Source organism: Megachile rotundata, chromosome 12, assembly GCF_050947335.1.
Source record: "Megachile rotundata isolate GNS110a chromosome 12, iyMegRotu1, whole genome shotgun sequence".
NCBI lineage: Eukaryota > Metazoa > Arthropoda > Insecta > Hymenoptera > Megachilidae > Megachile > Megachile rotundata.
The window spans coordinates 14,865,764-14,890,858 of NC_134994.1; the positions used below are offsets into that span (position 1 = coordinate 14,865,764).

The 25,095-nt window shown below is 45.7% G+C and overlaps 1 protein-coding gene across 10 annotated transcripts in view; it reads right to left on the bottom strand.

The window, feature by feature from the left end:
* The window catches only part of LOC100877762 (cell adhesion molecule Dscam2), a 112,487-nt gene that overhangs the window by 57,134 nt on the left and 30,258 nt on the right, over nt 1-25,095 (bottom strand). For all 10 annotated transcript variants that reach the window (XR_013040153.1, XR_013040154.1, XR_013040152.1 and 7 more), the window contains exons 2-4: nt 11,804-12,124; nt 4,603-4,764; nt 3,101-3,250 (exon numbers count right to left, since the gene is read on the bottom strand). Coding sequence is in view for 6 of the 10 variants with exons in the window: in XM_076538254.1 (XP_076394369.1) it covers nt 3,101-3,250; nt 4,603-4,764; nt 11,804-12,124 (633 nt within the window). In the remaining 4 variants the exon portion in view is untranslated. The remainder of the gene's footprint in view (nt 1-3,100; nt 3,251-4,602; nt 4,765-11,803; nt 12,125-25,095) is intronic.

The following is a 25,095-nucleotide window of genomic DNA, read 5'->3' on the forward strand; positions in this document are numbered from 1 at the left end:
ATACTAGGGCCTCGAAATATGCAAACGATCGAACACACCGGAGAACTTCATTATTAAGTTCATAAGTCTGTAAGTGCGCTTAGCATAAATTTATAGCCCGCTTGAAAACGGCCTGACTTTATTAAGGCTACACCGAGACGAGTGCTTGGAAGAATCGGATCATGTCGAGCAAACAGCTTTCTTTCCAAATATTACACTTCGGATGACATTCCAAACTGTCTTTATCGAAATTTATTCGACGTTCGGTATTAAATTCTCGTTATGCTACCATCGACCAGTACGTAAGACTGGGAAATTCTTGGAATTGCACCGGTCCTCGTGGAAGCCCGTTATTAGCAGAATATAGCGCGTTGGTAACGCAAACGCGTTGCTCGTTAACCGAAGGAATAGTTATTATAAACAATCGCAGAACGAGTCCGCACGAAATGAACAATTACGCAGCGCTTGCACTCGAGGCATCGTTTCCAAAATCACGTAGCATGCAGGAGCTAATAATAATTTGCAATCTCGTTAGAGGTAATCTCTGTTTAGATAACAAGGGTGCACAATGTTTCCACAACACGAGCGTTTATCTATAGGACACTAAACAATTCCTAGCAGCGTGAATCTTCACGGATGCATACTTCCATTTCGATCGTGATGAGCAAATATCACCCAGTTTTCGGCTACTTCGCGATAAACAACCGCTTACAAGCCTCTATTCCATTAAACCGAAATCCACGATCGAACTGATGCACGAATTGCAAACACAATTTCCCATGTTCGATATACGCTCGAATTTTCCAGCACGGTTAAATATTTGTGCCAGGTGATTTAGAACATGCTGTTCCCTGTGTACTCTATAATACTCCCGTTTAGGATTTACCTACGACCACGTTGTTTAGACAGTCTAAAGATAGTTCGAAAGTGGCCCGTTTATATTTTACGAGGACACTATTAAAACGGACCTTCGTTAGAATCCAGATTGCCGTCAATTTACAAAGTATCCTACTCGGCAGATACTGCAAACGGAAACTAATTTTGCTGCTATGTTTTTGATTCGACGTTACAAATGTAATGCAAACCGGTATGCCTGCATACGTGTACATTTGTACCGCCCACAGTTTACAATATTAACACGAACGTATTTATAATGTATATATGAAACTGTAGACAATTTTAACGTGGACAAACAATATACTGGTGACACTAAATAATTACTAATACTTTGAAATGGTTCAACGTTGTACGATATTGTACATCAATTTCCAAAACTACATTTCTACATTTAAACACGATTCAAAATACGTCGCAATGTACATGTACGTGGCTGATCGATACATCGACAAAGGGAAATAAAAAAGTTCACAAATATTGTAGCACGCTATATCGTAATAACAAAAGGTGCATTTTCAAAAACAAATTCCTACAAGTTTCGCGATTACAAAATACTACGCATCGCGCTATACAAAGATATTTCTACCGTGGGCTGTGAGCGTTAAATTCCGGTATTTTATCGTACCTCCGCGCGTTTCGCGTGTCCTTCTCGCGCAATAATTACCGACCACGTGTAATAATGTTAATTAAGCTGGAATAATAATTTCGAGCGTGTTACGTTGCCGCGATTAAAAATGTAACCGCTAACCGAGTCGTTTCTGATTCCAACGATGTCATACACCATCGTAGAGCGAATCCAATTTTCAGCGCACTTTCGTTTACTTTCGTCGCGATCGCGAGAGGTTGCATCCACCGGTATATTAATTACACTCCAGCAGCTTGCGCGGACTTATCGACTAGATGACAGGCCAATGCTCCGAAACGATCGAACAAACGAAAAAAAAAGAGAGCGAAATAAAATACGAATAGGGGCGAAGAAGAAACGAGGCGATGAATTATGACCCTTTCTAGCATCGAAAATTACAACGCGGTGGCGAGGAACGTGCAGAATGTCTTCAACTTCCGGGTTCTTTTTTTTTCCTTCCGTTTGCACGCATCGCACCGGGCACGTCTGAAGCTTGAACCAGTGAATCTGAAGGGTAGGGGTGTGGCATGTGAAGAGAAGCATCATTAGTTAGCCCGGCTCGAGTGGAGATTTCTCCCCTTTTCCGCTTCTTCTTCCACGTCTTCTTCGTCTTTTCAACCGTGTATATTTTTTCCCTTTCTTGCTGTTCCGCTTCCAACCACGTGCAACTAACCCCAAAGCAGAAGTTACGCGGCGAACCTCGCCAAGGTAACAAGCGCGATGCCAGTTGGTTTAAAACGACCCGAGGAAAAGCTTTTCAGACGACCTCTTGATCGGGGGATCTCGTCACCGGAGCCTGGTAATTACACCGAGCTAAGGGAATTTTTTTTACTTTGATCGAACGCCAATCACACGATGGCTCATTAACTCGTTCGCGGATATTCGCGTTCGACGAGACACGCGCGCGTCGACGATGGAGACAATCTTCGTAAAAAAAAAATGTGCAAATATCGCGTCGGGCTCTCCCTAATTTTCTACTCGATACGCGACTCAAGATACACGGCAAGGATTAACGTCGTTCCTTTGATACCCTCGTTAACGTTCTCCGTCGCTTTATGCTAAAATCTCCTCTGTTTTGTATTAAAACTTTATTAGCCGAGTTAACGGAGGTGCAGCGAGGAAATGTGCCCGAGTTCGAACGTGTACAAGCTTTTAAGGAGAAATACATTTACTTAGCCAAAACAGTATTTCCCTGAAACTGTTAATCTCGACGAACGAGCGAATATTAACAACGAATCGTAGAGCAAGTTCGAGCGCGCTAATCTTCGATAATCCGATGAAACGTACAAGACTTTTGATACTTGGTCGATGAAAGAACATCCCTTACATCGGCTAACGTATTGTTTCACGTCGATTAAAGTATCTTCGAATCGTTCTGAGACGGAATTATTCGCGATAACGGTGAAACAACGTGGGTTCTCCGAAATTACGTAACGCGGCACGTAGCAAGCAACAAGGTGTGTTAATTATTTCGTCGAGTGGAATAAACGCAGTCTAGTGGCGTTACGAATTTTCGATCGCAGCGGAGTAACGCGAATCGTTAGCTGGAAACGCGTTATCTTATCCGTGACAGGGTAAAGCGGATTTTAATGCACTTACCAGTCAATTGAAGCCTGCCAACGTTGCTACTGACGACCGTTTCCTGCGTCAGACGATGATGCGTCCTGCACCGATAAGTTTGTTCCGCGTCCTCCCTCGTGATGTTCAGTATCATCAGCTCTCCGCTCGAAAGCATGTGATACTTGCCATCTGCGAACAGAAATCGCGTTTCAATCGCGCAGAATAGAATAGCAGCGAATGTTCGATCGCGTGGTCGATTTCGTTTACGACCATTCTGCTTTTTTTCCTCTTGGTTCGAGTTCGTTCAACTTTGAACCTTCGACGGAAGTCTGGCCAGCTATCGATCGTCTTGCGGCAATTGATGAACGTATTAACAAATCCGTCTGGATTATTAGAGAGCACATTCAGAACCGACTTTACGGGGCATACCTTAATCGAACTCCTCCATAATTAATGAAGTTTTCCTCGTTAACGGCTTCACGGCTCTCGCGGAGCGAAAACTTTGCGGCACAATGCATCCGGCGACCGACCATCTACGCGTTTTCAAACCGGAAACTCGAAGGATACGCTTTTTTCGAACTTGAAACGTGCCGGTCATGTTCGCTGCCTTCACGAAACTTTCCATATTCCTTGAGAGGCTTTCCGAGAGCATCGATTAAAGTTCGGTAAGTCCGGACGTCGATAGAGATTGTTCTAAAGAAAGAACACGTTTCACGAATACCGAAAAAGAAGTTGATTTTCTTATTTTCGCGTCGGAATAAGCTTACGGCATAAATCTAAGCCACGGCTCATCGTTCCGAATTTGACGAAAAACAATCCCCAGAAGATCGCGTGTCGAGTGCAATCGGAAGCTAAAACGCTTCGATCACGCGACTCCTTCCGAACAACCCCTGATCGTAAATGGTGGAACTCTATCTGGCGAAATAGAGGTACGTCGTGGAAACCGAGAAAGAGACACCATACTTCGTGCGCAAGACGTAACTTGACCTCGTTCGGATCCATTCAATTATTTCCACGAGCCACGATTTTCTGAAAACCGGTCTCGATATTTACCGTGGAAAATTCTCCCGGAGCGCAATCCTCGAGTTCATTCTCGCGAGATCTTTAGCCGGCGTAGCTGAATGAATTCGCAACGACGAGAATAACGCTTCGCATCGCAAAAGAAATACGCCTTCTGAGGCGGGAAAATTGCCTCAGATTTTCTACGCCCGTTTTTATTTGCCTACCAGAGGTCGTCATTAACCCCTTGCCTTATAACGACCGTGTCACGGATTCTACCTTAAATTCGACGACGTAAATCGCAGTCCAATTTTCTATTAAAACTCTGCAGTGAAAATATGCTATTATCGACAGATCTGTATTGACATTTTCTCTTTCTGGTACGGAGCTTTTAAACTTACATTTTGGCCTATCTTATTAACAAACACAGCCAAGATATAAGGTTTTGAAAAACTTTCGACGTTACGAAATCGGTCGACGATGTGCAACAGTATAATACAAAGGGTTGTAGGAGCTCGGTAGAATTACGCAACGACACTTACCTCCCATCGTCGACGGGTAGATATTGAAGGACGGCTCCTGAAGCCAAGACGTGATCGTGACGTGGTCGCGAACGAAACTGGGTACGTTGCATCGCATAAGTACGTTGTTGCCGAGGAAACCGCCGGGACACTGCACTTCCGGATCGTAACGCTGGTTCACCACTGAAACACGCAAACAACAGGCCGCTTTAAAGCGAGGCTAAAGTACCGGTGCTACGAGATCCGGATCTACTTGCTCAAAAAACCGTCGGTTTATCGTCAACGTGAAAAATTCGTCAAACTATGCCCGGGAATTTCTCGTATTTTCGTTACTTCGTTACGGCTAAATATCGAAAACTCGCGAAAAATTCGTCCATCATCCGATAGCTCGGTAGAAACTATTTTCAAAATGAAACTGGAGTAATGAATCGTTTTTAACGTGCCGGTATGAAGGTATGCGAAATTCTAAAATAAATATGTGCTTTCCGGAATTTCCGAGTTTTTCGAGCTTTGATATTGCGCAAAAAGCTTCTAATCTTAACCTCTCCTCTCCCGGGGCTCTCGCTGTAATAGTCGACGAGTCGGCAAGTCCGATTTCATCTACCGAATAAATGGACCACAAAGGATTAATAGCAACGCGGAACGTGCCACGGGTCTCGTTGGTCCGCGCAGCTAGCTCACTTAGCGCGGTTTTAGCGGCGAAGACTAAATTATTTCGACGAATCGATACGGACCTGGTTCTCTTACCAGAGATATACCGGGGACACGCAGGAAACCTCCTAAGAATGTTGACCTCGGACATAAAAGTTTTTCGGTAGTTTCCTTCGTGCAAATTGTTAACTTATGCAAAACAATTATCGCAACCGAGTGTATAACATTTCGGAACACGTCTGAATTTCGTGGTTAAAAATGTTATACCCTCGTGGCAGCGTGATACAATTTAATGGAGTTAAATTTAATTGGCTGGTCGATCGAAGCAAATATTTTTGGAATAGAATATCTTGGTCGGTTTCCACAGAAATATTTGCTAAAATCGTATCGACCAACGGTTCTCACGTTCCTCGAATTCGTTTCTGACGGCAGTCTGCGCGACTTAATTGTCTCTGTGCTAGAGGACGCGGTGGCGAAGACGAAAAAAAAGGTCGTTAAGTGGCGAGGCAAGGGTGTAAGGTAAAATGGAGGGCGCGATACCTCGGATTAAATCCAGCCGGCTTTGTGCACGACTGTAACTACAAGATGTTGATACCCGTCGTCACGGAATCAACTTTACACGGTATACGGCGAAAGCGGGATAAAAAAGAGCGGATCCGGCTCCAAATGAAGCGAAGCCGAGCCCTTAATTAAAAAAGTCTCGATAGCGATGAGGCCGAGGTCGCGATAAAGGTCCGCGGTATGAAAAAAGAAATTCTAATGAAAATTGAAGGCGAAGAGAGACAAAGTGGAAATAATGTATCCGCGAAGAAAGAACGGTTCTCCAGGCCCACGATAATTACCCAACACAAACCCGACTGCTACTCTTCGTACACGCACAACAGTCACCAGACAAAAAGAGATCCCGAGAAAGAGCTTTCTACTGCCTGTTTCTCGCGAAACATTTTTAAAAACGAAACACAACGCGCCCGTTTCCTGGTTCCATTTCGCGTGTAGCGAACAACCAACATCGATCCGACTAAAAAGCTACCCTGGACGCTCGTTATCTCGATGGAATTAATCCACGCAAAAAAATAACAAAATTTTAGATTCGAAACAACCCTTGGAAAATTTCGAAACTATTCGTGCAGCTTGAGTCTCGAATCGGATTAAATTTTGTTCGAAGCCTAAGAATATAAAAAATTTAGGAGTGTTTTTCGAAACGACAAGCGCGGATATGGAATAGAAAGCGTGGAAATTAAACGCGAGGCGATTCAATATGTGGAACTTCTACACGTATGGATTCTACGTATGCGAGTCCAACGCATGAGGATCCAACAAGTGGGGAATCCAGCTCGCGAAAATCCGACGCTCAAGGAGTACGAGTCAACGCTTAAGGAGTCAAGAATATAATTCGCAGGGATACGACTCATAGGAATCCGACCGTAGTGGTCGAAAATATGAGCGACGATGTAATACACGATGATAGTACACGCGTCAGTGTAAATTCACATATGTACGGTTTAGCAGTGATCGTGTTCGAAACGCAGAACAATGCTCTCGTACCCCAGGTTTCTTCCACGAATAGCGCACGAGTATCATCGATCCGCAACAAAACTACCCCCATGACGGTGAACTCCCCGTTCTATAGAGTACCGACATTTTTTCTCGTCACGCCCGCATGGGGCACCGGATCTCTCGTTAATCGAGGCAAGAGGAGCCTCCTCGGAGTCCGATAGAAAACAGCCTACGACGAAGGGAACAGGATTGAAACCCTTAAAAGGGTCGCGGTATCTTATCCAAAATCTCGAGGCTGTCCCAATCCGACCATGAGCCAGCATTCTGCGTAAGTTGATGGTCTCTGGCTGAAAGGTTGGCGAGAAAGCAAGGCCTGGAAGGGGGGTGGAAGAGGCAAGGACGCAGAACGAGAAATCGTGGTGGGAAAAAAGAGACGGTGGATCGTGCGGATAGTCGAAAGGGGTGGCGGTGGGTTGGGTAAAGGAAAATGCGGTGGTGTGTAGTAGGACCCGGCTCTGCAACCCGTTTCGAGAGTCAGCGGAGCGAGGCACTCAGACTCCAGAATGGGGTAAAAACTCGGTGAGTTCTCCCTCTGCTGCCACCCCCTGCCCCTCTCTCTTTCTCTCTTTCTCTGCCCCCAGCCGTTTCCACAGCCTTGCTACCAACCCCGTATCACACGGCTCTCGGTTACGCGGCAACCAAGCCAAGCATAAACTCGGCAGACGTATCGTGGCAGGTAATATTTACAAACCATGAAACCTACGGGAAGAGGAGGAAACGACGTCCGTCCTAGCCTAACTCCATCCTTCCTATCCCCCTCAGCCACCTGCCAGAAAAGAGAGAGATGCCCTACGGTGCGCGAAATCCACGCTCCTTTTTTCGGCAGCTCGAATTTTCCACGGAGACGAACCGAGAGCCCTTTTACAGACACGCCGCTACGTTGTAATTATACCTTCGTTATACTTGATGCTGCGACGGATCGACGAGTCACGGAACATCGTTCGAGATGAGAAAATTAATCGATTTAACCTTCGTGATAGTAAACGTATTCAAAACTTGTATGTGCTATATCGTGTCGAGTAAAAAACGAAAATGAACGATCGAAGAGAAAGGGAAATTCGTGATGAAAATAGAACCGAAGCTAGAAAACATAGCTTGCTTTTGATATTAAAAGCATGAAAGAACCGTGTTCAAGAGCGTAGGATAAAAATGAAAAGCCAAACCAGGGTTGAAATTTCTGTAACAAAGTTTAGCGCTCGTTTTAACGGGATAAAATAAAATTTGCGATCCGACTCGGCCGACACGACGTTGGATAATTATTTCCGTATAAAATTTCCACGATTCCGTTCTCGCCGAATAAAATTGCGAAGAACGTGCTTCAGCGCCGTCAAAGCGGCGAAAAAAAGTGGTTCACACGTGTAACACGCGACAACGGTGCTCGAAGGAAATTCAGCCTCTATACAGCCGTTCGCAACGAAAACACAGGCTTGCTTCGTATTAAAAATAATTGTCTTTTTTTCCTGCTACGTAGCACTGCAAAGAGAACGAAGATCATACGTAGTTGAACTCGAACGAGAAGGAAGAACGATGGAGAATTATTAAATTTTTTATTCCTATCATATATAGAATTTTAATTAACAGTTTTATATATCGATTCCGTACTCGTATCGAAAGATATACAATATAAATTTTTTACATGTTTGTTCACCGAAGGGAACATTGATCATTTTCCAACATATTCCTATAACTCGGAAATTCGTTTTTTCGCGAAAGTTCCTCCCGTCTATCCGACACATGGGAATACATTGCACGGTTATGATAATAAGATTGCTCGGAGTGTCTTGTTTCGAGCATGTCAAATATGGCTGGAAGATCCCGTACGACCGTGGGACGGAAATTCCGCGGATGCTTTTCATCCGACGAAGGAACTATTCGCGAAAGTATAAAACGCGTTCGCATCTTCCTCGTCCCACCCATTTTATGAATTCACCGACAAGAGGCACATGTATATTCAAACGTTTCGATTTCAGCCACGAATCGTGCCTCGGAGAGTAGTCGTTTCAATTGCCAATCAGGACAGAGTTGTTACGTAGTCGATAAAAATTCACGGTGCGAAGGGAAAACAATAACAAAGGTGCATTAAAACTTTCGATAATCCAACACCCCAGTCTTTGACCGAAAACGTTCTCAGACGGTAATACCGATTATTCGTACACGGTCCCGATGATCGTTAAGACTTCTCGTTAACTCCGTCAGGTTAGCCGGCGCGAAATTAAACTGGAACAACGAAATTTGCGAGAAGAATAACCGCGGAATGTATTGTGCCGAGTAAACGGAAGGAAACAAATGTCTTAGGGAAATCGGGCCGGAATGCGTCTCGCGACGGAAGTGGAAGACATTGTACGTCGCAATCGCGACATCAGACAATAGGGCGTGACGTTGTTTTTGTACAAACGTCGTTAAGCTTTCCTTCGTTTGTTCCAAGACCAGCATTTTCGCGACCAGTTTCATGGAAAACCGGTATTAGGCAAAGTCTCGTCAACAACCATTCGACCTCTCGTTCGAAGACTAGTTTTTACTGTCACCGATATTCGCGACTCCTATTCAATGTTTTCTTGGCCCGCTGTATTTCTTCGTCTACCTCCTTAAGTCTCTTCTTCGGAACGGTATCATTGTTCTTTACGTTTGCTTGTTCGCGGTCCTGGAGGATTAACAACGTCGGCTCGAGAACGACATAATGGACTCGGAAAAGTAATTTTTACTTTATTACCGAGGACGGGCCAGCTTTTCTTGCCCGAACGTAATTTCCCTCCTCTTCGAAGACCTTAATTAACTTCTTTGGTCGCCGACCGACCAGCGTGCCTTAAAATAGTTCGTTAAATGAGAACGAGACCAAAACTACTGCTGGTTAAATCCAGACAAAGAAGCCCGATTCTCGTACACCGTAAAGCTCGCAAAACGTAAACGATATTATATCGAAATGAACAAGGCGAGCGAGTTCAAACACGAGCTTCATTTTACTCTGGAGGAGGTAATGCGTTGAAAAAGTCCGAGGAAATCTTATCGCGCTTCGCGAACATATTACTATGTAATTAAGCTTAACATCGAATGTATTACGTGGGAAAAGCGCGCGATTAAATTTTGCAATTAATTTCAGTTAATTCGGATCGATAAATCCTTTGGAAGTAGAACCAAAATCACCGTTAAAGCGTCACGAAACATTTAATTATCGCGTTAATTATCTTTATCCTCGTCGAAACTAACTTTTTCGCATCCGTTATTCTGTATAATAGCGTTCAAACGAGCGTGTACACGAAAGTTTATCGTGTTCATGAAATCTAAGCTAACAGTACATTATCGTGAAGCTTACGAAAACAATCTGTTCGACACTGGCACGAACCATTTACCACGGCAAACGATTCCCAAAATGTCCAGTTGCCCGAAAGCCGCAAAAGATTGCTCTTTTGTAGAGCAAACTCATTGAAATTAAACAGACCAACCCCGCGCGATCTCACCCTCGATCGACTCGAGACACTCGCAAAGGGCAATCGTTGCTTGCCACCCGCGTTCCCCTTTTATCAGCTTAGTCACCCTCGCCCTTATTTCCTGCGAGATTCACCGAGACGCGTATCTCCTCGGAAAGACCGGAAACTACGGTCGAACGAGCTCGTCCGATCGCATAAAATTTCCTGGAGAGGCGCGCGACACGTCCAACGAACGGACGAACCGTACGTGTTTTCGATCGACAATCGAGATTGCCGATGCAGTTAGGCGAAGGAGACCGGGAAAGCGGAAACGGGACTTCCCCATTGTTGTTATTCGATTCGCGATTTCAGCAAAGTCAGCAACCAGGCGGTTCCCGTTCGACGAATGCATACGTAAGCCTACGGGAACTGGAACTCTAATCACATCCGTTTTGCACCAAGAAATACACGTATCCGTTCGAGGAGAGATTTTTCTCGCCGAGGTAGGACAAAGTCAGCGAAGTTTCTTGGCCGGCCAAGAAAAAAAGGGAAAAGAGGGTCGAGCAAAAACGACAGCGAGGACTGAAACAGTGGGAGCAGAGGCCAGAAGCTGACGCGGCAGAGGTAGCGGGTATGAATCTGAAAAGGTATGGGCTACGTTCACGCGACGATGATTTACGGGCATATTAGGTCGATAAGATATCTTCCGGTTCGTTGAACCGGAGGAAGCTCTATTTTTAAGACGCCTCGCGGAACCACCGAGAGCTTTCGTTCCATCCATCCTCCCGACCTCCCTATCTATCACCCCTTACACTCACCCGAATCTTGTAGAAGCCTGGTTTTTGAGCAGCATCCGATAAAACGTAACGCGAAAACAACGCTGCACCGAATATATTCTTATCCCCGAGGGGAGCGCGGCATCGGAAATGAAGTCTCTTCTGTGGTTACGGTTCATCGGACGGAATTCGAATAATTCCATCGATTCGACGTTCGGTCTCGCGGTACAATTACTCGAGAAAGAGGACGGAATTTCTGAGATTTTAGAACCGACGATGAATTCGATCAACACTCGTGTTTCGTCGGGAATCGCATTCTGGATACGCGTCACGCGATAAATACAATGGAACGACGGCACCAGGAGCCAACGAGGAGGCGAAGAAAATCACGGATTCGATTCGAATAAATATTTCATATTGTACCATTTTCCGCGATCGGGAAGTCGAATTATTCCGGTCGGAAGAAAATTCGTGGTCGCGTAAACTCGGCAGCATGGACCGTGGCAAAGATGTTGAATGTTACGCGAACGTCGAACCCCGAAGAAGAGCATCCGTACTCCCGTTAACAAACCATCAACGTTCTTTCCCCCAACGCAAGCATTCACCGACGAAAGAAATGACAAATATTTCCGTATCGATGGACGGGTACAATCAATCAAGATCGACGCATTATTCCGCGAGGAAGAAGCTTTCCATTCCTGTACATTGAAACGGGTAGTCGATGCGAATAAAGAATTCACGAGATGGTCGCCGGTGGGATAGAAAGCGAGCAAAACGGGACGATGTGGAGGGTGGAGAACATAATACAGATAACGAGCAAGAAGTTTCGCGTGCCTGCTCTGACAGTGACGTCTCTGCTAACGATGGCACCGACGCTGTTGACGGCGGAACACTTATAAATGGCCCAGTGGACATCCTGCCGGAAGACCTCGGCCTCGAAGCCAGGAAAGTGGATCGTCCCGTTGCCAAGGACGTGCCTGATGCCAGAGATACTCGTTATACTGCCCCCGTCCGCTGCCAGCCAGTCGACGGTGGGAGCCGGATTTCCTCTGACTATGCAGTCCACCCTGCCGCCGTTCACGTTCGTGAATTCCACCCGCGACGGTGGCTCCGACACGAAACTCGGACCCTGCATCTCGTACGAGGCATCGCAACCTGCAACAAACGACGAATACATGCTTACAATCAACCCACGAATTCCTTTCGCTAATTCAAACCTAATATACTACGAGGCGAGGAAACAGTGCTCCTAAAAGCTCCGGTTAACTTGGCAATATTTTCTACTTACAACTCTATTATTCCTCTACTATTCTCTATTCTCTGTAGAGTAATTCTGGAAGAAAGGACATTGCGGCTGAGAGGATCTTGTATATCACAAATATGCGGGGAGTTTCGTTCCCCGTGGATTCCTTAACGTTTCCGTTCCTTTTACGGAACATCGTATTTTTACCCTACCTACGTCGTTTCGTTATTTTAATATCTAAAATGTTTTCGATTAAATAACGGGAAATGAAGTTTAATAAATTTTCTTAACAGCGCTAATCGACAGTCAGAACGGCATTAATCATAGCCACGACGCTTGCGTACCGGTTGATGAATTTTTCGCTCGGTTTGCCGAGTTCAAAGTAATTTTCAGGGATAGTGGGATGGAGCGAGGCGGTGGCTGGACGGACGGCAGGAGGCGCGTAGAGGGTGCACTGTATCGTCGGCGGGACATGAACGAAGATAATACGGCTGGTCATAAATCACACATTTAACGCTGAAATTCGGCCATAATAGCTTCCATAAATGGAGCACATTGCGTCCCCCGCGAAGCCTGTTAACCATTCATCACCCGAGTTATGTTGATTTAAGTAGGAATGCCTGGATGTATTCCGCATTCTGTCCAACATTGCCCATCTGGAAGCTGGCCCAACAAAGTACACCGAATAGCCGGAGAAACGTGCAACGAATATGGCGTCTCCGTTTTGCCCTACCGTAACATTTTAGTTAATGACGTCTGATTAACGAACACAGTTTCTGGGTGCTACAGGAAACAAGCACAGTTGTTATCTAAATTGATTTTAACGCCAGAAGTAACGGCGCACGATGTACTTGCTTTTAAATAAAAAAAATTGATCGAACACATTCGTGTTCCAAATGAGACAGAATTTGTGCCTGAAATAGAACAAAAAGCTAGCCAACGATCGGTAACGAAGTCAACGTTAATTAACTTCCCCTGTTGACAAAGAAATTCCAAACATAGCTCGCGTTTCCGGCAATCCTCGTGGACGAGACCGACGTGAGCAGACTTTGCGAAAAACGAAGGATTTCGTCAGCGATGCAACGAATTTTCTTGTTTCTGTGCGGACCGTTTCCAAATGGGCAAAAAGAACCGCAAGGAGCCGCGCTCTCGAAACCAATCGTTGATCATGCTACTCGCTCGACTACCCCACCGAAAAGGAAATCATAGTCTTCCACGAGAATTGTATTATTTCAAGGAAAACTTACCTCCGGCCGTATTCTGCTCCGTGATTTCTCTATCTCCTACAGATTCTTTTTCCCGGAATCTGTTCGTAATGCCTCATGACCCACATCCCCATACTCCCGCAGGAATTTTTCTCCGAAGGAACAAAGCAAAACGCGCCACACCATGAGCGTAATTTTATATTTCCCGTTGCTGGAAGTCCATTTCGTATTATAAAGGTAATTCAATTTTCTATAACGTCAGACGGGCCGACCCTCTCCTATCTTTATCCACCCTCGCCATTTTGCTTCTCCCTTAATTCGACGTTCGATGGAACGAATTCCGGCAAGAACATCGCGATATCGAAATAATTGGAAACGAGAAATCAAACCTAACCGCCTTTCATTTTCTCTGCTGCAAAGCACAAAGAACGGAGAGAGAAATCGTTCTTTACAAGCACGAATGCATAAACTAGATACACGACGAAAGCGACTAGAGATTTCATGGGAAAAAGATGAATGGAAATTAAAGTTTACGAGAAATTTCCATATTCTCCGGGTACGCTTTTGTTTTTATATCCTTTAGCAGCGCTACACCTTTCTCGTCCTACGCAAGGCTCATAATCCGGATTAACATCGAGAAAATCGAGTATCGCGATAATTCCATTTTCCCAGGTTCAGGGGGAAAAAAAAGAGATCGGAGGGGCTCCATACATATCGAAGTGGTATTTTTAATTTCGAATAATAGCGGGATAATCGCACGCTAACAAGTGAAAACACGCTTTCGATCGAATAAAAAGCGTCTTCTCTGTTCCTATTCACCGTTTCAGCTTTTTACCGGAATAAAAAGAGGAGCATAAATGAAGTGGAGAATTTCGATTCTACCGCCGCACAAGAGAAGGGGAAGGGTAAGAGGGTAAAAAGATTATGGACCTTCGCATGTATTGTTGCAACGGCCAATTTTAATGACCAATTCTGAAAGTTTAACGAAAATTCGATAACGCGAATGTATTAAAAGTTCGATAAAAGTGATTGCGCGAGCTCGTTAAAAATTTCACTTATCCGGCAAAAAATTATTTTTTCGCGCACTTCGTGAATTTGCCCAAAGTATCGCTGTTCGAAGGGTCAGATTTAGGTGACACCCTATATAAGCGGTAAACGTACAAATCCGTTATAATAAACCGCTGGGAACAAAGCGAACAAGACCATCGAATTCCCCTCTTTCTTTGTACGATCACCCTTTCCCTTTCACCGTTTCCTGAAATCGTTTACGACAAAGAATCAACGAGGTTCTTCGACGGCGAGTGGATGATAGGGGGTGCGGCCACCCTTCGGATCCTGGCACGCACGCTTATCTCCGTCCAATTAACGGTATCAAAATGTCCGAGAGCCTCGAAGTAGCTGTCTGTCGTTGGAAACAGCGAACAACGACAAGCGACGCGACGACGAAAGACGAGGACACGCGCACGTGGCCGGCTCGCGAAAGGAAGCGATGCGTTCTCCGATATAATGGCCCGCTCGAGTGTGTTTGAAATGCACTGGCTCATCAGAATAACTAAACAATAGACGCCGTCGGCTGAAGGATAGAATGAACCGGCAGAGGCGAGAGCCTCCCCTCGTCCCGTATACGCTTACCGTCCCTTCCAGCAGCTACTCGAGAACCTACCCTCTTCGGATACGCTCGGCGATGCGGTTGTAACAGTGGAAAAGGGTCGTGCCTGTGCAGACGAGCGTCCGTTCTACGCTCTCAGGCACGCATGTGAATGTTTGTGCGTTCACCACCCCCTTCCTCCAGGCTTGTACGCGATACGTTGAGTGGCCTAACCTTAGTCAACCCTCGACGTCATCGGGAGAGCCTCTGAAGCTGTACTCTTCTGTTTCTCCGCTTGCTGTTCGAGACACAACCGTCCATCGACCATCTGGGTAATGCTTTGAGTCAACATCCCGTGGAAACCACCCTCTTGCGCCCTCTCCGTCCGCGCGCTACCGAACCAACCGCTTCTTCGCGATTCTTCTTTAAGCGTACTCGAACGACCACTCGGTTTCCAACCTTTTAGGTCTGGCTGCGATTCGCCTTACCGACGCGTTATTAATGGCTCGCGATCAAAGTCCCTCCTGCCGCTTCTTTCTCGGACATATCATTTTTTCCTCTCTGTTTTCGCTGTTCGTTAGTTTTGTCTTTCTCTCGCGAGCGAATCAGAGACAACCGGCGACGAATTAAAATTAAACATTAATCCGTGCGTGCTGAAAAATGAAACGGCCGGCTGACGGGACCTGGTAAAATATGAACGATCGTCGGGAATGTGCGAGGTTTTTTTTTTTTTGAAATCGCTATCGCGTCGCGTAAATTTCTGTAATCGCGAGACGCGTCGACATCACGCGCGCGCATCCTTCACCGGCGAAATGAATTCGCGAAAATTCGTAAATTTTGCAGCGAGTCGGGTTGATGAACGATTCTCGTCGGTTAATAAGACTTATCGACATCGAGCAGCTTATTTTCTCCCACGCTAACGGTTAATCGTTAAAACTAGACGAACAATTTATTTATTATTCATTTATAAGCTCGACATTAATTTGGCTCGTACATCTTCTATCATTAATAATAAATTTTGAACAACGTACATACGCGTCGATTGATTCTCGAAACGTGACCAGCCACGAGGCCCGTAACTCACCGCAAGATATACCGTGCAGCAACTTTTTATCTGGTGAGCGCAGAGCGGAAGTGAAATTGCTACAATTTTCTCGATATCCCGGTGAAAGATGATCCCGAACGATCAGGAGCTCGATCCTCGAAACGGACGCGCGTGTTCGCGAGAAACAACGAACGAATTACCGTGAATGGGATACTTAAAAAACTCACGGACGATACGGAAGGTTATTGTACCGTCGTTATTGTCCCGTGGAACGGTGGTATTGTCTAGAAAGTGTCTCCGCTCGAATACCGACGATAGCAAAACATGTTTAAAAATTCCATCCACTCGTCGGTCCCCGGTGCTCGACGATCGGAACGGCGGCTGGTATGCGAACAACGCGGGGAACAAGGGCGCACAAGGAGCAAGATTAACTTATTAAAATGCGGCCGAGAAAGGGAGGGAAAAATATCTCTTCGACTAATTGCTGATGCGCTTGTTCGAGCGGGCCAGAGCCTAGCTAGAGCTCGCGACACCGGAGAAAACCGACGAATGGAGCAGTCTCCATTCCGGAATCTGCGGCTCATCCGGCGGTTTACAATCCTTTCTTTCAGCCGGGGCGATGGGAAACCAGGCGGGGCTGTCTTCTCGCAGAGGGAAAAAAATAAAGAGAGGAGGCTGCCACGGAGCACGGGACGAAGAGAGAATCGGGCACACGTTACGTAGCCCACAGGCATAAAAGGTAAAAAGGCGAAGGGAAAAACGAGCGTGGAAAAAAGAGGGAGACAGAGGAGAACGCGCGAGTGGAAGACAGATAGACGGCCGGCGTCCCCTGCACGCCGCGGTTGTCCGACAATGCAAACCAACTTTCTCATTTCAATGTATTGTTTCCATTGTTCGGGAGTGCAGGCTGCGAGGGTTGTTGCCGGTGGTGCTGCCAGCGTAAGGGGTGAGGTTGGCAATGCAGGGTCTCCTCCTTTCTAAGCACCGATCGTCATCGTGAAACTTTCTCCTCCCGCCTCTCCGACACGCGAATCTCCGCCCCTCGCTACTACCCTCTGGTCGTCTCTTCCAAGATTACGAATAATTTCGGGACCGGATATTCCAGTATCACGGTACACTCGTCAAAGGGCTAACGAGTACTTTGTAAGCGATCGATCGTACATCGATCGGTACAAAGGACCACACCGATAAACGCCCTGCATATTATTTTACGAAAGAAGCTCGTATAATCCGCTCGCGAAAGGGAAGCATATTCTTTCTACCGTATCATTCGCTCGATGCTCTTTTGTCTTACACGACTCTATTATTCTTTCATCTCTCGCGAAAACCTGCTAGACGTTCTCTTTGCGAAGGCAGCCAAATTTCGAGTTTAAAGGATCGAGGAAAACGCTTTCACCGACGAGACAGAACTTTTCTGAGCCAGCATCGTTGAAAGGACTCTCCCTCGTGCACGCGCATTCTCAAAGAGGCAACGAAACCAAACGAGGAAAAACATTCCTGGGATTAAACACCTGCGTCTTATTGCTCAACCTCCCTTTTCCCTGTTTTCTCTTCTACCGCGAACAAAACGCCTTCTCGTAGCTACCCTGATACCTGTACTTAATCAGCGCGCGTGCATCGCACGTGATAAGAGCATCACGTTGTGTCGCGGCTGTTTAATGCCCGATCCTATTAACGTCAACGACTACATTACTCTAATTATGGCAGCAGGACTTCTTGGTGGGTCATAGCAGCAAAGGGGAATCCAGGGATTTGTCACGTGACGCAAAATCACGCGCCACGCGACCTCCCGCTAATTAGTAGTCATTCCATTAACAACGGATTCCATGACGAGGATGAACGACCGTAGTAGGCATACCGATGCTGCAACGTTTCGCCGATTGCGCTTTCGCTCTTTCGCGTAACTCGCTCGAAACGCGCTCGTTTAATGACCGTCCAGCTTACGCCTACTCCCGAATGACCCTCTGGCTGCACGAATTAATTCCGTCGCGATTGCCCGTCCGAGGACGACGACTAGACCTACGTTAAAATTTGACGAGAGGACTCTCTATTAGATCGCTACGCGTTGGAACGTCACGTGCTACATTCTCATACGTTAGGTCTCCGTGCGTGGAGATCGCCATACGTTAAATTGCCACGCGTAGATTGTCGCGCATAAAATCGCCGCAGCGACGTAACAGTGGTCCGCAATATCGGGGCAAACAGGAAGGTTTAGATTGAAAATTAATAGTGCTAGTTAAAGATACACGGCGGGTATTCCGCAAGCAAACCGAGGCAAGTTGTACGCTGATACAGTGATAACGTAAACGATAACTAACGTCAAGTTCCGCGGCATTAATATTCAGGAAACTGGCGGTTACGAGGTTACCATGTTTCAGCCAACGTGTACCGATACCGTGCTAGCCGTGGCCCCTAAAAGTACCACGAATTTGTTCGTCGATTCGACGATAACCGCATTAGCATCTTAATGAAAGTAGGTTTAACGACAAATATTCAGATATTCGTAAAACAACAGGATTGCATGGCGAATAGAAATCGGTCGCACGCAATTCGCCACTCGTAGTCGCGAAGGAATTTCAATTGCTAATGAAATTACAGGAACGTATAGGTCGGGAATTCGTCCCCGAAGCATGGGGGCTCGTGACATCGCGCTGCTCATTGAACGACGAAACACGGAAACGCATATTGCGAGCGGAGGTATTTGTGGTCGCATTGTTTTGCGAGGGTGGTTGTAGGTTTCGATTACCTTCTCGGCAAGAAGCATTAGCGCTGCTATTCGCGTGTCGTCGACAAAAATGTGATGGCCTGAAATATCGTGCTGTAGTGGCCGATTATCATCGAGAATGATTGCGAATTGCACGGTTCATCGACTCGATTGCAACGCGAAACTTCGCTTATACAGCTATCCTCCTATCCTCTCCGCCAACAATCGCTAAATCTGATTTTGCTTTGGATGCTGAATTATTAACCGGCCGAAAGCTCTCGTCCTCGGTTAGTCATCTATCGATCCTCTCTACGAGGCTGATGAACTTGCGATCTACGCTAGTGCACTATTGCCGCAATAAGTACCAAGTTCCTCGTTGGTCCACAAATTGCCGTAATACTCTTCGATCAACGTTTCTAACTGGCTTTTGCTTATGAACGCTCTAACGAAAGAATGCGCGACTCGATAAAGACCCTGAGTTTCTTGTTCGAAAATGGTATAATCACTCGAGATTGTAGAAATTTGAAAATAACACGCCTGTTAATCATCGATTATTTGGACTCCTTTCTTCGCAACTGACCTCTCGACGTCGGAGACCGAGCCAGCGAGTATCTTCCGCTTTTGTCCAGAATTGAATTAAAACCGCGCCACCCAGTGGTATCAGCGGAACACGTTATTTATCCTTCAACGAAACAATGCGGGTTGGGGGACGAGCAGAGAAAGACGGGAAACGTTCATTGTTCGAATGTTGCGGCGAAAAATACTGTGCGCATCGAGCGACGCGATAAGCAGTTTCAACGATGCGGAACGATTCCGAAAGAATTTAAAAAAGAAGAAATCTGACCGGTTACCCTACGTTTCCCGTTTTAAATCCGTTTAGTTCACTGGTAATTCACCGAGCATTCGAATCGCGCAGACAATCCTCCCCAACCCATCTAAAAATTTCAATAGGATTTAAAGAGAAACGTATCGTTCTACAAACTGCTACAATCAAAAGAGAATTTTGCCATTCGTTATTTGCAATAACTCTATTTTTTCCTTTATCCCCGGATTCTCCCCACGCTTTACCCTGATCGATATTTCTCTAGGCTCTTAAACTCTCTTTATAATGCTTATACTTTTCAATGCTGACGCTCGTGATCGAACTATTGCGATGATTTTCTCCTTCGAGTATACGAATTTATTTAAACGATCGTAAGCGGTGCGTTTAGACAATATCTTCAAACAAGCGTAACAAACACGCGGATTAAAAATTTTTTCCACGGCAGTTTCGCGGTGTAAGCGCGTAACTTTCCAAGCCGAGGAACGTGCTCGTTCGTGAAAATATTGACGAGGCAAGAGCAGAGTAATTGAAAAGCGAAATCATCGATTCCGTGTAACGCTGTTTCACAAGCAAGCGTTTGCCGGCGCTTTCGCGTTTAGCACCACGCTTTTTTGAATACGAGAAGCTTTCAAATGGTACAGCAGATCGGGTAGAACATGCTTCGCTGTTAATCCGAACGATCTATTCCTGAAAACGTTCTCCATACAATGCAACGATCGTCGGCTGAAAAGATGCAGTCGAATAGAGACAGCCTTTTAAATTTCTCTCGATCGGGTTGTTGAAAATTAAAGGTCTTTACTGCAACGGTGCACCGAACGATACCGAGAATACAAAATTGGAAAACGCGGGATAATAATGAACGCGAAGCCACGCGTTAAAGCGGCTCAAGGTGTAAACTCGAGCGCCACTGCATAACCAGCGTCAGCAATTCGCATCGATTAGGTGGAAACAGAGTTGGTCGCGATTCACCACTAATTATTTCGTATCACGAAGTGGCCTGTACGTATTAGCCGTTTATTATCTTGTCTCCGCGATCAGCATGATTTCTAGCCCACCGGCTTATCGTGTTGCTTTCACGTGATCGCGGCCAAATCTGTTTACGATATTAGCCTGATTAGAAAGGACGATACCGCAGCCATTCACGATCGACGGGACTCAGGAATAAGCGGTATTTACGACATCTACGTCATGTGCCGAAATGACGAGTTAAACATTCGAAACGAGTACCGCAAACTGTCGGTTTGAAGATTAAATCGCGATGGGGGCAAAATGAAAAGAAAGAGGATACGATTCTAAATGCAGAAAAATTCGAGAAACTTTTAATCCTTAATCCTGCGGCTTCCGAGTCGAAAATTTATTCGAACGAGTATTTTTCCAGGAATTCGTTGAACGCGAAAGCTTTGAATCTCTTGCAGCGCAAATTAAGCGTACGAGATCGCGTTGTTTTTGTTCAACCCGAGTTGGGGCAATCTCTCGGAAGAAAAGTTTCGAACCATATTACAGATAACAATTGTAAAGGATTCAGAGAAAATAATGCACGAGACAATGATTAAACCGTAGTAGTAGACAATAATTATACGTAAAAATACATTGTACTCTAATGATCAAATTGATCGACCGAACGGGGAAAGTTAGCGGTCCAATTTATCAAATATTCCTGTCCGCCCAACAAATATTTCCATCGAAACGAAAAAATATGCTATGAAAAAGAAGGTGGGAGCGTAACGAAGCAGTGTAAGCATCGTCATTGTTCTCGCACGCGAGAGCCACGTGCCAGTTCGCTTCGCCATTGTCCACGATCACGTGTTGCTGCAAATAGCCAACATAAACAAAATAATAAAAGAGCCAGAAATTCATGACCAAAACGACCAACGCGAAATTGCACCGTACGTTTTTAATTGGACCGAATTGACTGATGGTTTCATGCAAGGACGAAAGCGTTCTATGGTTACGGGTTAAATTACAACGCGTTGGATCACCTCGCGGTAGATCGTCATACCGTATCCCGATATGACACGCTGACTAGTGGTAAGTTTATAACGAAAAATATTTGTCCCGCGGGGATGACACGTCGATTCGTAACAACGGAGATTTAGCAAGTACGCTTCGAACGTTATCCCCTTTTCAAATTTTTTCGTATTTGGTTTTCATACGCAGCATAGATCAAACCCCAGGCGAAGCCAATTTTCCAGCCGCCACGAACACTTGCATCGCAGTTAAACGCCGTTTTGACCCGGCTGGAAAAAAGCACGGATAGCCACCGCTCGAATATTAAAACAATGAGCATGTGTGGGGGTGTGTACGGGCACGATAACACGAAACTAGAGGTCAGAGGCCGATATCCCTGCCGAGGACCTTTCGAAACTCCTCGTCAAGCAGGAGTACCACGAACTTTCCCCGGGTCGGCTTAAATCCACTCGTTACGCCGCTACGTTCAAACGTGCTCGCGGAAAACCCGCTGAAACTAATTCGTCTATCCGACCGCGAACGCCGCACTTATCTTTTTCCCTTCATTTTTGCTACTCTTTTTTCACCTTTTCGACCTCTCTCGTATCACCGCGAAACCCCTTGATTTTTCTCACCGAATCGCCAGACCGACGATTTTTCCGCTAGTTCGACTCGACTCGTTTGATTCGAACCCTTTGATCAGACCGTACCATCATATCGAACGTTTTCGATAAATAAGTGGTACGATTCGTGCTCGTTTTATCTCGCCATTGTGCCATCATCTGCCCCGTTTAATGAATATTTTTCAACATCTGTTTTATTTACCAACGAGCATTCCCCGTCGTGCTACGAATAATCGCGAGCCATTGTAAAATTCGCGTGTTTTTATTATGTATGAAAACCATAAATGCGACGTTTCTGGGAAGCGTAGGTTCGCGTCGTTCCGAGAGCTTCGTGACTGCGCGGCAGACAGCTGTAACGATTTAAAATGCGAGAGGGAACACGTTTCGCGGTGGCTGCTGAAAAAATCACGAAGGACGGTTTCAAGGGGAAAACCGTGGCCACGAAATGAGCGGTTGTTTCACGAGTCTCGCTTTAAAGCCGCTCTCGTTTCTCGCTGAGAAATTATCTCGTGAAAATTCGAGCCACCTGATCGACCAGCAAAAAGAGAAAGAGAGAGCAAAAAAAAAACAAAAAAGTGAACTGTTTCTTTGAAAGCTGACCCGCGTGCGCGTTTTCCTTTGTCACGGGAAAGAGGTCCCTTTAAAATTCCAGCCGTTTCTCTTATTAATTCAAGAATAACCCGTCCAGGAAGAATTGCGCTCTTGAACCACGACCGTGCTCGTTTTCAAACGTTTTTGCTGAAACGTTCCACAACCTCGACTCTTTCCAGACTAATTTCGACCTCAACGACAATTAAGCTGCCACATAATTGAGCATCGAACGAACAACTTTCTGGATTTATATTAAAACCGTTGGTCAAGATTTCGACGTTAAAATACGCGGTTATCTTGGCCATATAATACGAACAATCGTGCTCGGAATAAAGCGCGAATAACCAAAGATAGTCCTCGCGTTGAATAGTTTAGAACATAGTTGCAGAGAAACCGTTATCCCAAGTTACCAAGAATGAAAAACCTCGTGGAAATTACCGGGTCATTTCATAAGAGGTGAAAGGAGGAATAGATATAAAAGCCGTACAATCAAAAAGTTTAGCGCGGTGCCGAGTACCTTGGGAATCCTCGCGAGCATTTCGGCGCCAGTTTGGTGATTAATTTAGCAAACGGCCGCCGCGGAAAACTGCTAGGAACGTCGTAAGTCGTGAACTCGAGTGCTTTAACGATGATTTAGAGGGTAGTCACGAAGTACCGAGAGCAACGCCAGGTTGAGTTTCAGCCGCGTTGCAGAGGAAAAAGGAAACGAGGTAGGACGACGAAGATTCGAGATGCCGCAGGATGCGTCTCGTGCTTCGCGCTAATGGAACAGAAAATCTATCGCGAATTCAAAATCTATCGTGCCTGTTATATCGCTACGTCCACGGAAGCGTTCGATATCCCGATGTGGATATCGAAGAAAAAAAAGCAGCTTAATATCCGAGATGACTTGTTACAAAGAACACCGGAATACTTTTGAAATATATCGCAGCAGTTGAGGCGAGAACTTGCGAGTGATTTCGACGGATTCTTCGTAGGAAGTGACAGCAAACTCTTCGATGGAGTTCTTCGAGTTTCGCCAAAGTCCGACCAAGTTTTCTTCAATCATCGAAGACGCTCCGTGGCTCAAAGAGTTTAATTCCCTTGAAATTCAGTACCTGTCCGACGAAACGAATAGCGGGCAGAAACTTTTGATTATCGCTCGAGCGTCGACGCTATGCGTGTCAGATTCGTCGATTACCGAACGTCCATGATCGACGACGGTTTCTTCTACGTACATTCTCGAAGAGACGACTTTTGCGGCTCGAGATCTTACTCCGTGGTCCGAAACGGTCGTGCCAAAGTTATATGAAAACTTTAACGATTCGCGTTTAAACCAGGAGCTTCCCCAAGAATACGCGAGCAGTTGCTGCGAGCTTTAAGCTTGATGTTAATCCGACGCGTCTCCGAAGCGAGCCAGTCCAAGGCTCGAACCGAGCTGCGGTTTCCAGAATGCGAGCATAACCGTAACTATCGCGCGAAACGCTCGCTCGCCTGATATATTTAAGCTTGTCGAGAAGAAAAGTACTTTCGAGCTGTATCAGGTTATAAATAGTAACCATTTCGGTTACGAGCATTACAAGAATATTCGGCGTTGCATTTTTTAAGAAGGCTCTAACGTATTCGTCGAAGAGTTTCGTTCAATTAATCATCCTCAAGAACCAATAACGTTTGAGGACGTTCAAAGTTTCGAGACTTCGGAATCTTGCGAGACTATCAAACTGCGGCGTTCATTAAATTTCTCAGCCTCTTCAGGAATCTCCAAAATTCCTAGCTGAAAATTAATATCTAGGTGTTTCGAAATTCCTCGAATTACTTGAAAATATTAATTCGTCATTAACGACAAGCGGGAAGACCTCCCCATTGTGCGAACAGCGATCCCAGCTATCGGATGATGCTTCGTATTCGAGTTCCGTACAAATCATCATCGTTATAATTGGTCCTATTATTTCCCAAAGTACTGCCGTTCCCTGTAAAATACCGCTGTGTACTGCGATGCATGGGCGGAACTCCTGGAGATTTCGGAGCCCCGTGAGTTCCGGATACCTTAACGATGATTTAATCCGAAGTTTATAAATACTAACTTGCAGGATAGTTCGGGGACTTAGAGGGAGAGACCGCAGTGCGGTTAACAGGATGCAAGTAGATCCTCTGGCCCGTCCATATAGTAGAGAGTCGGGTCAATGTTGAAACTCCGACGAGAGAGAGAGAGAGAAAGTTGGTGGTGCTGCTGCTGTACAGGAATATGGAAACACCAAACAGGTTGAAAGAGAAGAGGATCGCGCGATCGAAACGGAGAAACGTGGAACCGAGACGAAGGTATTAAGAGAGAAACAGAGGACGAAGACACAGGTGGAACACTAACAGAGACACACAGG